Source organism: Fringilla coelebs (assembly GCF_963513975.1).
Source record: "Fringilla coelebs genome assembly, chromosome: 8".
In the NCBI taxonomy this organism is placed as follows: domain Eukaryota; kingdom Metazoa; phylum Chordata; class Aves; order Passeriformes; family Fringillidae; genus Fringilla; species Fringilla coelebs.
This window is the reverse complement of record NC_140066.1, coordinates 18,160,851-18,171,637: the sequence shown is the minus strand read 5'-3', so window position 1 is coordinate 18,171,637 and position 10,787 is coordinate 18,160,851. Positions and strand designations below refer to the sequence as shown.

The window sequence follows — 10,787 nt, the reverse complement described above, 5'->3', positions numbered from 1 at the left end:
GAATTATGTTTGAGTTTTCCACAGGTGTGTTTCAAGTTTCCTAAGCACCCAAATATATTTGCAAATACACTGTAAAAAATGTTGTTAACCTGTACAGCAGAAACACTGTAGATTTAAAACGCGCGAGGACATTCATTTTCCCAGAAATTAAGTCTATTAATAAATTCTGGAAGGACAAAGGGAAATTGCATTATTCTCATGAAGGCAAAGTTCTGTGCAGGCAGAACAAATCCCAGTTACTGTAGGACGGAAGCCACTCTATGCCCGAGACCAAAATCTTCTCCAGAGCTGATGCCTAATGTGGTGCACATTCATGGGAAATAGCGATCATCATTCTTGCTGTTTGCAGATTAAAAGCCAAATGTAGACTTTGTCTCACTTAATAAACATGCAATAAGAAAATAATTCAACAGCTCCAGCTTCAGTCATGCAGTTCATGGAATCCTGCTAAAATGATGCAGCCGCCATCACAGGCTGGGTGTCAGCTGCACCAGGCAGCGGTACATTATTTTTTTACGAGCCCGTTTTCAGGCTCTGCAGAGCCCCGCAGCGCATTTCCCGCGGCCGGACAGAGGCAGCGGGCGGTGCTGTTTCCTTCGGGCAATGGAAATGCCCGAAGGCCCGAGGGCGGCAGGGCCCCGGCCAGGAGGCTGCAGAGCCGACCCTCGCTGTTTTCTGCAGCGGGTCCTGCCCTGCTGCGCTCCCAGCGCCCAGCGGGGTGAGGGAGCCTCGAGAAGGGACCCAGGCCGAGGGCAGCGGGCCCCGGCAGCCTCCGCCCCCGAGGGGGCGCTGCCGCCTCTCTCCTTCCGTCCCTCTCCATGGTCCTCTGCCCTCCGCCTTCGCCCTCCGCTTCCGGCGTTGCCATGAGTGCGCAGCTTCCGCTTCCGCCTTCCTTGGTACGCGTTCTCCGGTGGAGGCCGCGATGGCGGCGGCCTCGTCCTCCTCCTCCTCCTCTTCCTCTTCTTCTTCTTCTTCCTCCTCCTCCTCCTCTTCCTGCTGCTCCTCCTCGGCGGCCGCCGCGGGTTGCCGCGAGGGCCCGGCGGTGGCGGCAGGGCCCGGCTGGAGCGACTCCCAGTTCCGCCGCTACTCCTTCGAGACGCGGCCCATCCCGCGGCTCAGCCACAGCGACCCCCGCGCCGAGGAGCTCATCGAGAACGAGGTGAGGGGGGTCCCGGGCGCAGTCACCTCCTCATCCCGGCCCTGTCCGTCCTGGGTACCGCACGGGCTCTGTTGTAGCCGCTGTCCCATTCTTCTCTGCTGTAGTGGATATTTTTCTTCGGTGCTACAGCGTTGATTTGTGAAATTCATAGGAAGCGTTTATTTTAAGCCCTTTGTTGTCTGGATGGAGGTTGTGGGAACGTTGTGTAAACCCCTGAGCACATATTGTTTTCTAAGTGCCAGCCTCCACAGATGTAAAGGTTCCTTTGCAGTGGTGGCTCTCGTGTTGGTTCTGTACCAGCTCAGGCTCCTTTTGGTAGGTTTGGTAGTTGGGTTTTTTAAGGAAGGTCTGCAAAAAGTTGTGTATGTACAGCTTGGGAACACGAGTGCTGCCTTGGTTAGGTTGTTTACGACTGGTAGATGAGGAGATAGGCGATGTGCTTTGTCTTCTTTTTGTAAAGGTTCTTTTTTTGCTTTAGAAGAGATGGTCAGTTTTTGATGGGGGTTATTTGCACTCCTCTGAGAAAAGAGATGAGTTCTGTTTCTGGATTCAGAGGGATGTTTTTGCTGGCACTCACTCCTTCACAGCTGAGGCTGGAAGTGACCAGCCAGAATCTACTGTGTCTCCTGGCTACGTGGCAGGACCAAGCAGGCCCAGAAGTGTTGCCAGTTAGTGTTTGTCTAACCTTGTTGATAGAGATTGGCTAAGTAGATAGTGAAATCTGTCGTCCCATTGTTACCAGGAGCTTACTGTAGCCCCAGACCATCACTTTCTTAAAATTTCTATCATGTCTTGCTTGGTTTTCTCCCAAGAACAAGGTATATGATTACTGCAAATGCCTTTTCCAATTCCCCATTTTGAAAGGGAGTTTTTGTGGGTGCAATAATGAATGTGTTTGTTCTTAAGTTCAAGAGGTCTTTGAATCAATAAACTTCCTGTTTCTCTCCAGGAGCCAGTGGTGCTGACAGATACAAATCTGGTTTATCCTGCTCTGAAATGGGACCTGGACTACCTCCAGGAAAACATTGGCAATGGGGACTTCTCAGTGTATAGTGCCAGCACACACAAGTTTTTGTACTATGATGAGAAAAAAATGGCCAATTTTAAGAACTTCAAACCCAAGTCAAGTAGGGAAGAAATGAAGTTTGCTGAGTTTGTGGACAGACTCAAAGAAATACAACAAAAAGGGAGTGCTGAGAGGTAAGTGATAAGTAGAGTGTGGAGATTTCTCTGTTTCTTCAGACCTAAGTGGGAGCTAAGTTTCTCTTCAGAGGGTGTTGATGATTAAAGTGTCCTGAACGTTTTGGAATTTTTATTTGTTTCTTGTTTATAATCCTGCTTTTCCTGCAGGGCTTCTAGTTGACAGCAGCCTTGTTACCTTAGAAAAGTCATACCAAACAAACTGTTCACACTGGCTGTGGGAATTTATTTTTTTCCTCCTCTGTGTGAGGCAGGGTTTGTATAGAGAAAGAATTAAGCTTTCTTTTGGCAGACTGTATTGGTATTGGTAGAGAAGCTTGTTGTCTGATGTAAAGGTATAGGCTGTGGCATTCAGGCTTTCCCACAGAATCCCAAGGCAGCTGGAGCTAACCATCTTTGGGAATATAGGCCAGGTTGTGCATGTACTGTGTTCTGGGGGTGATGGCCCGTGCCACTAACAGAGCTGTAGGTCACTGAGAGGAGCTTCAGCTGGACATGGAATATAACTGACAGCAGCTGTACTTAAACCCTTAGTGTTTTCAGTCACAGCCCTCTAAAAGGAATTACAGATGCTTGTGTCTTAATTGGAATCAACACTGTACCCATGCCCACTTGTCATCTGTGCCTTTCTCTTCTTTCTCAGCTTTGGGTTTGCTTTTTCCGAGAGAGAAGTCAGTTCCTGCTCTTAAAAATGTGTTTTCTTCCAGCATTGCAGACAGAAGTCTGTAACACTGTGATTGTTGGTACAGATGTTAGATTCTTCTGATCCTCTATGTCTAAATGCAAACATGGCCTTAAGTAACTTGACACTGAAATGTGCAGGCTCTCTTGAGCCCTCTTTTTCTCCTCATGTAGTTCTGCTAGAAGAGGTAACTGATATTGCAGGTGAGTTAGAGGGGTGGCATTCATCTAGGGATTAGATGTGAACATATTTGATAATGGCCAGTCTGTTTAGAGTTTCCTCCTCCTGCCCTGCGAGAGGGTTGTTCTTCCTTAAAATTATGTTTTCCCCTTGTAAATGTTCAAGTTGAACTGAGATCTGTTCTGTTGTGTACTGGGAAACCTTACAGCAAAGTTTGCAGACGTTTTGAAACTGTTTCCTTCCACAGGTGTTGAAGCTGTGTAGGGATAGAACAGAATCTCTAGGAAGTACTTCTCTGTTTTGAAATCTTTCTGACGAGACAGAGTATGTCTGTGCTCATGACAAAGTTTAATAGTTGATTTCTGCTTTCTCTCTTGGACAATTCAGGCTATACCTACAGCAAACATTGAATGACACAGTTGGAAGGAAGATTGTAGTGGATTTCCTTGGCTTCAACTGGAACTGGATTAACAAGCAGCAAGGGAAACGTGGCTGGGGTCAACTGACTTCTAACTTGCTTCTTATTGGCATGGAAGGTAAATAGCTTCCTCAGACTGAAGGAGAAAGGGAGAAGATTGCATCAGCAGTTCTGTATTTCAGTTCCAGAAGGTCTTTCAAATGGATTTTCCCCTAGATCTGTGTGTTCCTTTAGAGGAGGTAGTGTAAAGCTTTGCTGGGAGGAAACTGTTGTCACACCTTAACTCGGGTTATAAAGAGGAAACAAGGAAAGGAATAGATTGTATTTTGCCAGGGATGTACTGTGAATGCATGAATGCAGTGTGCTCATGGAATGGCTCTGTGTGATGCTGATGGGACTGTGTTTCTAGGAGCTGCTAATCATATCCTGGGATCTGTTTACTGTTTGCATGCTTCAGGCACTGTAGATTTAAAAAGCTTGAATCCTGCAGATTCAAAATGCAGAAAGGTTTGCAACGTGAACAGTGTTAGACTTCTGGCCTTTTCTGAGTATGTCCAATGTCTGCCCAGGAGGAAATCTGATTATTTTGTGAAGCCTTTTTTTCTGATTTGAGCTAGTACACTGTGAGGAGGAATTCTCTTTTGATTAAGACCTGTTTTTTTTTTTTCTTGAAAGGCTAGAGGACAGTGGGAAACTTGAAGATGGGTAAATTCTAAAAGTATTTGGATGGAATAGAATTCCAAATTCATCTGGAGCATGACTTAGAGGCAGGTGCCTTAGAAGACAGAGGAACCACTAGGCTGTTGACAAGGAAAACATTCTTTTAGAAAGTAATCTCAATAACTAGGGAAGAAATGTACACCATTCTGTGGAGTGGGAGGGCCTATAATCAATGTGGCCAACATATCCAATTATAATTGTTCAATTACATAACTTGGATGGTTTTTTTGCCTTTGCACCAAGTCATACTCAACCTACAGTAGTTTGTCTTTGCCACTTGTTTTACTAGCTCTGAGAACATAATATAAAATCAGTGGACCAACACTTCTTTACAGACTATATAGTCACTAAAATCCTATTAACAGGTTGGCACAAGAACCAAGGAATTGTCTTGAGCCAGCATGTGCTAGAAAAAATAATGTGTTTAGAGCAACATGTGATCATATGATATATTTAATGAAGTTATGGGGTTAACTGTTATCTTAATTCTTGCAGGCCAAGAGAGTAATATCTGAATTGGCAAACAGCCTGAAAAACAGTTGTGAGGCATACAAAACAGCCCACTGTATTTAAATATTTGATTAAATTTAAGATCTAGTGGCAACAGTCAAGCACTGTTAATCAGACTTGAGCGGGTACTATTGGGAGCTCCATTGACAGAGATTGTTTAGTTGTTTTCTTGAAAAACTTCTGGGACTTTTTTTCAAATCTGACCACTGAACTCCTTTTCTCTAGACTAATAATCTTTTACAGTCTGTTCCACAACTTGTCATTTAAACAAAGCTTTTTGATAGGAAGCTTTTTATGAAAAAGCTTCCTATCAACATTCAGCATCTGCTCTTCATTGGAACAAGCTGGAAATCCTAATCCTGTAGAGCATAAGTTGCTGAGTATGGATTTAGAATGGAAATTAAGTGGAGTAGCAGCTCCTCAATAAAGGCTGATGATAGGGTGTTTGTAACATTCCTATTGTCATTTTCCTTGTTTAGTTTCTGAATATGTGGGAGTATATTTTCTGTCTTCAGCAAGTAATATAACTTTCATCTCTTTCATACCTGAGAGTGTCTTGATTTTCTTTTCTCTCTGTGTAGGGAATGTCACACCAGCTCATTATGACGAGCAACAGAACTTCTTTGCTCAGATTAAGGGTTACAAGAGGTGTATCCTGTTTCCTCCTGATCAGTTTGAATGCCTCTACCCTTATCCTGTGCACCATCCATGTGACAGACAGAGCCAGGTGAGAGTAGCAGATCTGTTCTCTCTCCATGCCAAAAATAGACATTTGTAAAGATGCTAGGTGGGAGGAAGCTGCACTGGAGTTAAAGCTGCAAAATACTTACTGAGCTTTTGAAAAACCTGTGCTCAGTTTTGTTAAGTGGGGAATGCATTGGTGGTTTTCTGTTTGTGCCTGGTTCTGACTCACAAGTGCTAGGGCCATAAACACCTTCTTACTGATACACAAGGGGTCTGCAGTTGCTACCATCTCTGGTCTATTTCATTGATCACTTGGTCAAACACAGATTTGTTGACAGACAAATTGCAAGATTCCTAACTGTATGGTACTTGGAGGATACTGCAGGACCTCACAATAAAGTTAAGATACAAATGGAAATGTAGAAGCCATGTAAGGAAGACCAGGATGATTTGACACTGAGAGCCAATCATGAGGATTGTCACTGCAGGAAATCCTTCTGAGTTTCTTAATGTTTTCTCCTATTAGGTGGACTTTGACAATCCTGACTATGAGAAGTTTCCAAACTTCCGGAATGTGGTTGGCTATGAGACGGTGGTGGGTCCTGGGGATGTGCTGTACATACCTATGTACTGGTAAGAAGGATGGCAGGACTGCACTGTGATAAAAAACAGAGGTTTACAATGTTTTCTACTTAGTGTTGGGTTGGCTCTTAAGAGTATTTTGTTTTTACTTCTCCAGCAACTGTGATATTTTCTGTGATATCTTGGGCCAGTATGCTGCTAATTCCTGTCTGTTGGATGGGAATAGTAATTCTCCCTGACACCACTTTAATTGTACATGCACTCATTCATATGTGTGAGAAATGGTTCTATATTTAAATAAGGAGAGCTTTCCAGAAGTTTTGAGGTCTTGATGCAGGAGGTGTAGGGCCAGGCTTGTCTAGTGCTGTCTGAACTCGTCATCCAAGGTATTTCACTATAAGCTACAGCAATAGTTTCTTTTCTTTTTTTTTTTTTATGTGATTTCCATGCAGGTGGCACCACATTGAGTCTCTCCTGAATGGGGGGATTACCATCACTGTGAACTTCTGGTACAAGGTGAGTACAAGCACAGCTTGGATAGCTCCATCTCAGATGATTTTTTCAGGTAGAGATGTATTGGCACACATTGTTGATATGAGAACTTCGTGGCACCAAGTCCTTTGCTTCTGGAAGCTACTTTTTCCTTTTCAGAGTTGTGTGTGTGAAGAACTGGGTGACTGGGGTACAGTGGAATAAGCTGCCAATACAGGAAGCATGCAAATGAACTCTTTTTGATATTTCAGGGTGCCCCAACCCCAAAGAGAATTGAGTATCCCTTAAAAGCTCATCAGAAAGTGGCGATAATGAGGAACATTGAGAAGATGCTGGGAGAAGCCTTAGGAAATCCACAAGAGGTATGAAAAGAACCATCTGGTCACTGCTGTTGAAATCATTAAGGCTTAATGTGAAACTTGAGGTGACAGCTACTTGGCTCTCTAGGCGCCACAGTGAGGGTGGGAAAGCAGGATTGCTCTTTTGCTGATTCTTCCTGCAGTCTTCAGGAGGTCATTTGCTTACAAAACTGCAAGCTCTTAAAATTGTAATTCTGGAAAGGACCACTACAAACAATGAAGTAGTTGTTCTCGTATGTGGGAAAAAGGTGTACTTTGACTCTGGGCACTTCGAGGAAAGTGTTGTTCCCAAAAACTCCTTAGTCTTCTGTGCAGCAGTGATAATTGAAAAAAATTGAAATTGTTTCACCTGTTGAATCCAAGTCTCTTAAATCACAGAAATCTCCTCTATTAAGTCATGTGCTTCATCTTTAACATGTCTCTTGTTTATCTCTGAATTCTTTGCAGTCTTAACTATCTGGTATATCCCAACCCTGAGGTACTAAGTCTAAAGACTGAGGTACTAAGAGTATGCCTTTGAAAATCTGATCATCTGAAAGTGGAAATGCAGTTTAAGGATAGAAATGCTTTCATGGTCTGTAATCCTTACCGCTGTGCAGAAACTCCTCTTTAGCCTCTCCCCGAGATTATTTACTGCCATAGCATTCTGAACTTCCCTCCGTGATTAGGCAGTCCTGAGATGTGGGAGTGGTCTTGACTGAAAAAAAAAACACCTTAGCAATATCATCAGTTGTCGCCCCCCTCTTACTGGCCCCAGGGACCAGAGAGGATTCAATGAGTGAGAATGTTCCTTCTCTCCCTTAAAAAAGCAGCCCGTGATGACTACTGATTCCCTTTAATAGCATCTACTTAGAAATCACAAAGGTTAGGTGGGAAGTGAAAATGTTTCAGACATGTTTCCACTCTGGATGGAATGTTTAGGTGTCACCTGAAGTCAGGTGCTGCAGAGAACTCTGCAGTTTTGGTAAGGTATTTTAAGAATGTGTTCATGTGTGCCCCAGTGTTTTTCTAGAAAATATGAAAGAAATACTTTCTTTGAAAGTGATTAGGTGTATCTTGGGCTCTGTGAGGCAGAAGAAGCAGGCTCTGTGCTGCCAGTTCTGTGTAACTGTCCTGGCTAATGACCATTTTTTGCTTTGAACAGGTGGGTCCCTTGTTGAATATGATGATTAAGGGCCGGTATGACTAATGCCTGGTGCCCCTGGCTGATGTTGGAGCTGCTTTGTTCACAAGCAATGGAAGATACTGAGCGCTAGTATTGCACGCAGCACTTAACAGACTGATGGGTTTCCTGGCCTATCCTGGCCCCACTACAATAAAGGGGCTACTGGAACTGCAAAACCATTAGTACCCTATTCATCCTCCACTCTCATCTAACTGAATCTCCCAAGAAAGAGTCTGCACTTACTGGAAGCTGGATTCATGCTCACTAACTTGTTTGTTTTCTTCCCTCTGCCCTGTTTGCCACAACAAGGAGCATGGCTTCTGGCACTTGGATGTGTTACTTCAGGATTTTCAGGCATATGAAGAAGGGCTTGGAGGATAACCAGGAGCAATATTGTTTCCTCAGCCTCACGGGGTTTGGACCTCTTGGCTGGGTTTGTGTGTTGGTGGCGGCAGTGGATATAAGGTGGGAAATGTTAGGTTTCACAGTCCTCTGTTGTTAGAGGACCTGTCCCTGCTCAACTCTGGCACCTTTTTGTATTAATGGAGACAAACATGTGAGATGACCTGTGTGTATTGAGCAACTGGACAAATGATTCAGTTCCTTCAACCTAAGACATCTATGCTTTGGATGTAGTACAGGGTAGAGATCAGAATGAATTTATCTAGTGTGTGAGCACCAAATCCTATGCTGTCCAAATAACATCTGTCTTGTATGAGTCTAGATAAATCTCCTTTCTGACAGCTTTTTCTGGGGAGTGTAGGCTTCTCTCCTGCTCTTTTGAAGCTGCAGTATGGTTAAAAGGGGATGTAGCATTATGAAGGGAAATGCATAAATGCCAGGGCACTCTCCAAGTCTTGAATGATTAAGCCACATTTTTAAATTAAATTTCCAAGGGATGATGAGCTCAACTGTCAAAACACGGTGTCAGATAGGTAGAGAGCCTCACTTCTCCCCAGCAGGGTGCTGGCTCCTGAGACTAACACAGGAAAGTGCCCTTTTTACTGAAACTGCAAGAACTCAAGTGTGTGTGGCTGCGCACAGGTGCGCATGTTTGTGTGGTTTTGTGTGGCTCCTGTCCATCAGTTAAATCCATGCCAGTGTGTGGTTCTCTTCCTTGTACAGTCATGTGAAAGAGTTCAGGGCTTTTTGTTTAAATGTGATTAAGTTTATCTTGATCCTTTTTGTGTGCTGGGGCTTGACATGGCAAACTGGGAAGTGACAAGATCAGAGCACAGGAACCAGATAAGCCTCTGTTTGAGTCCTCAGTAATCACTCTGAAAAATCACTTTGCTTTCTTCCTTCTCCTCTTCCATGCAGAAGCCTTAGGCTCATGTGGAAGCTGTTTTTTTCCCTGAGGTGTGCTGCACTGCTGTCCCTGGTTTGGGGGGTGGTGCAAAGGTCTTGTACTTTTGATGTGGTTGTAATGGGTTCCAAAAGCTAGAGGTGGGAGAAGCTGTTTCATAGCCCATGTATCTCATCCCAGAAAGTGTAGCATTTGTTTTGTTGAGACTTCCCAGTGTTTCCCCTGTTGTGCTGGGCTTGTTCTGATGTGGGTTCTGATAAAAGTGTAACATGCTACTTGAGAAGTGCTCCATCTTTGGTCTCGGGTCCCATCTTTTGCTGGGACAATTCATGCACCACTTGCAGTGGGCTTGTCTTTCACAAAAGTGAAAGGCTTCTCAAACAGGAGGTCCTGAGGCAAGTTTTCTGGCTGCTTTACTGGTCAGAATAAATGAAGTTTAATTGGCAGCTACAGGGTCCTTGTTCAAGAAATGTGTGTCACTGAGTAGTGTGACTGCCATGTTGCAGGCTCTCCAGAGCTGTGGTTAGATCCAGACGAAGGTCACTCAGCTGGATGCTTATCAATGCTCAGCCTTTGGACAACTGGGGAAGAACCTTCTCACTGGCCAAAAGCAAGGCCTTCCCAGGAATCTTGAGCACATGCCCTTTGTTGAAAGATGGTCAAATTAAATCCCATTTCTGTGCTATTTATTCAGCACATGGTAGTCTTTAGTACTGCTTGTTAGACACCATCAACTCTTGAAGCTCAGGGTGGGAGTTCATATCCCATGTGGAGAGAGAATGGTACTTACAGAACTTTAAGGATCCTTTTTTTTTTTCTTTTATTTGCCAAAGGTCTAACTTTTAAAGTGTCTGAACCGGTTTTGCTGCACTTGACTTTGTGAAAGCTCATTTACAATGCACTGATGGACTGACTCCCTCCCCCTTCCCTTTTCACCTTGTGCTTTCAATGCCCCTTGCCATGGTATTGGGAAGCTGTGTGTTCTCTGCTAGGGGTGTGTGTGCAGGGGGTGGGGTGTGACAAACACATGGTACCTTCTGAAGTGTAGTTCTTAAATACAACCAATGTTGAACAACAGAATGGTGTGGCTTTTCTTTTGTGAGTGGCTGTATAGAAGAGCTCTCTAAGGACATGTGTGTGTAAAGCTACCTTTCAGTCTGACAACTCCACTCGTGTTCTTCACTGGTGAAGGCTGTTGGTCTCCAGAATTGCCTTCAAAAGAGCAATACCAATTGCATTGTTATGTGTCTTCATAACTTTCTCCATACTACTTCCAGAAGCCTGAAAGGAAAGCTGGGAATAAGATGGTGTGCTTGTGCCCTCTCAACAA

At 44.1% G+C, this 10,787-nt stretch overlaps 1 protein-coding gene across 2 annotated transcripts; it reads left to right on the top strand.

Annotated features, from left to right (window-relative positions):
• Nucleotides 1–894: 894 nt before the first annotated feature.
• Nucleotides 895–10,565, top strand: HIF1AN (hypoxia inducible factor 1 subunit alpha inhibitor). Of its 2 annotated transcripts, XM_084209919.1 has the most exons (8): nucleotides 895–1,159; nucleotides 2,109–2,359; nucleotides 3,609–3,757; nucleotides 5,451–5,596; nucleotides 6,080–6,186; nucleotides 6,588–6,651; nucleotides 6,879–6,989; nucleotides 8,131–10,560. In XM_084209919.1, exons 1-8 carry the CDS (start codon nucleotides 923–925, stop codon nucleotides 8,173–8,175), a joined length of 1,110 nt encoding a protein of 369 aa, XP_084066045.1. In that variant the 5' UTR covers nucleotides 895–922; the 3' UTR covers nucleotides 8,176–10,560. The 2 variants fall into 2 exon arrangements, 1 of the variants encoding a protein (XP_084066045.1); XR_014616331.1 differs by lacking the exon at nucleotides 6,588–6,651 and having other exon boundaries at nucleotides 8,131–10,565.
• Nucleotides 10,566–10,787: the final 222 nt, after the last annotated feature.

Coding starts and splice junctions, on each gene's coding strand:
- HIF1AN (XM_084209919.1), top strand. CDS start 923: ATGGCGGCGGCCTCGTCCTCCTCCTCCTCCTCTTCCTCTTCTTCTTCT. Junction 2,360..3,608: donor CAAAAAGGGAGTGCTGAGAG/GTAAGTGATAAG, acceptor TGGACAATTCAG/GCTATACCTACAGCAAACAT. Junction 5,597..6,079: donor CATGTGACAGACAGAGCCAG/GTGAGAGTAGCA, acceptor TTCTCCTATTAG/GTGGACTTTGACAATCCTGA.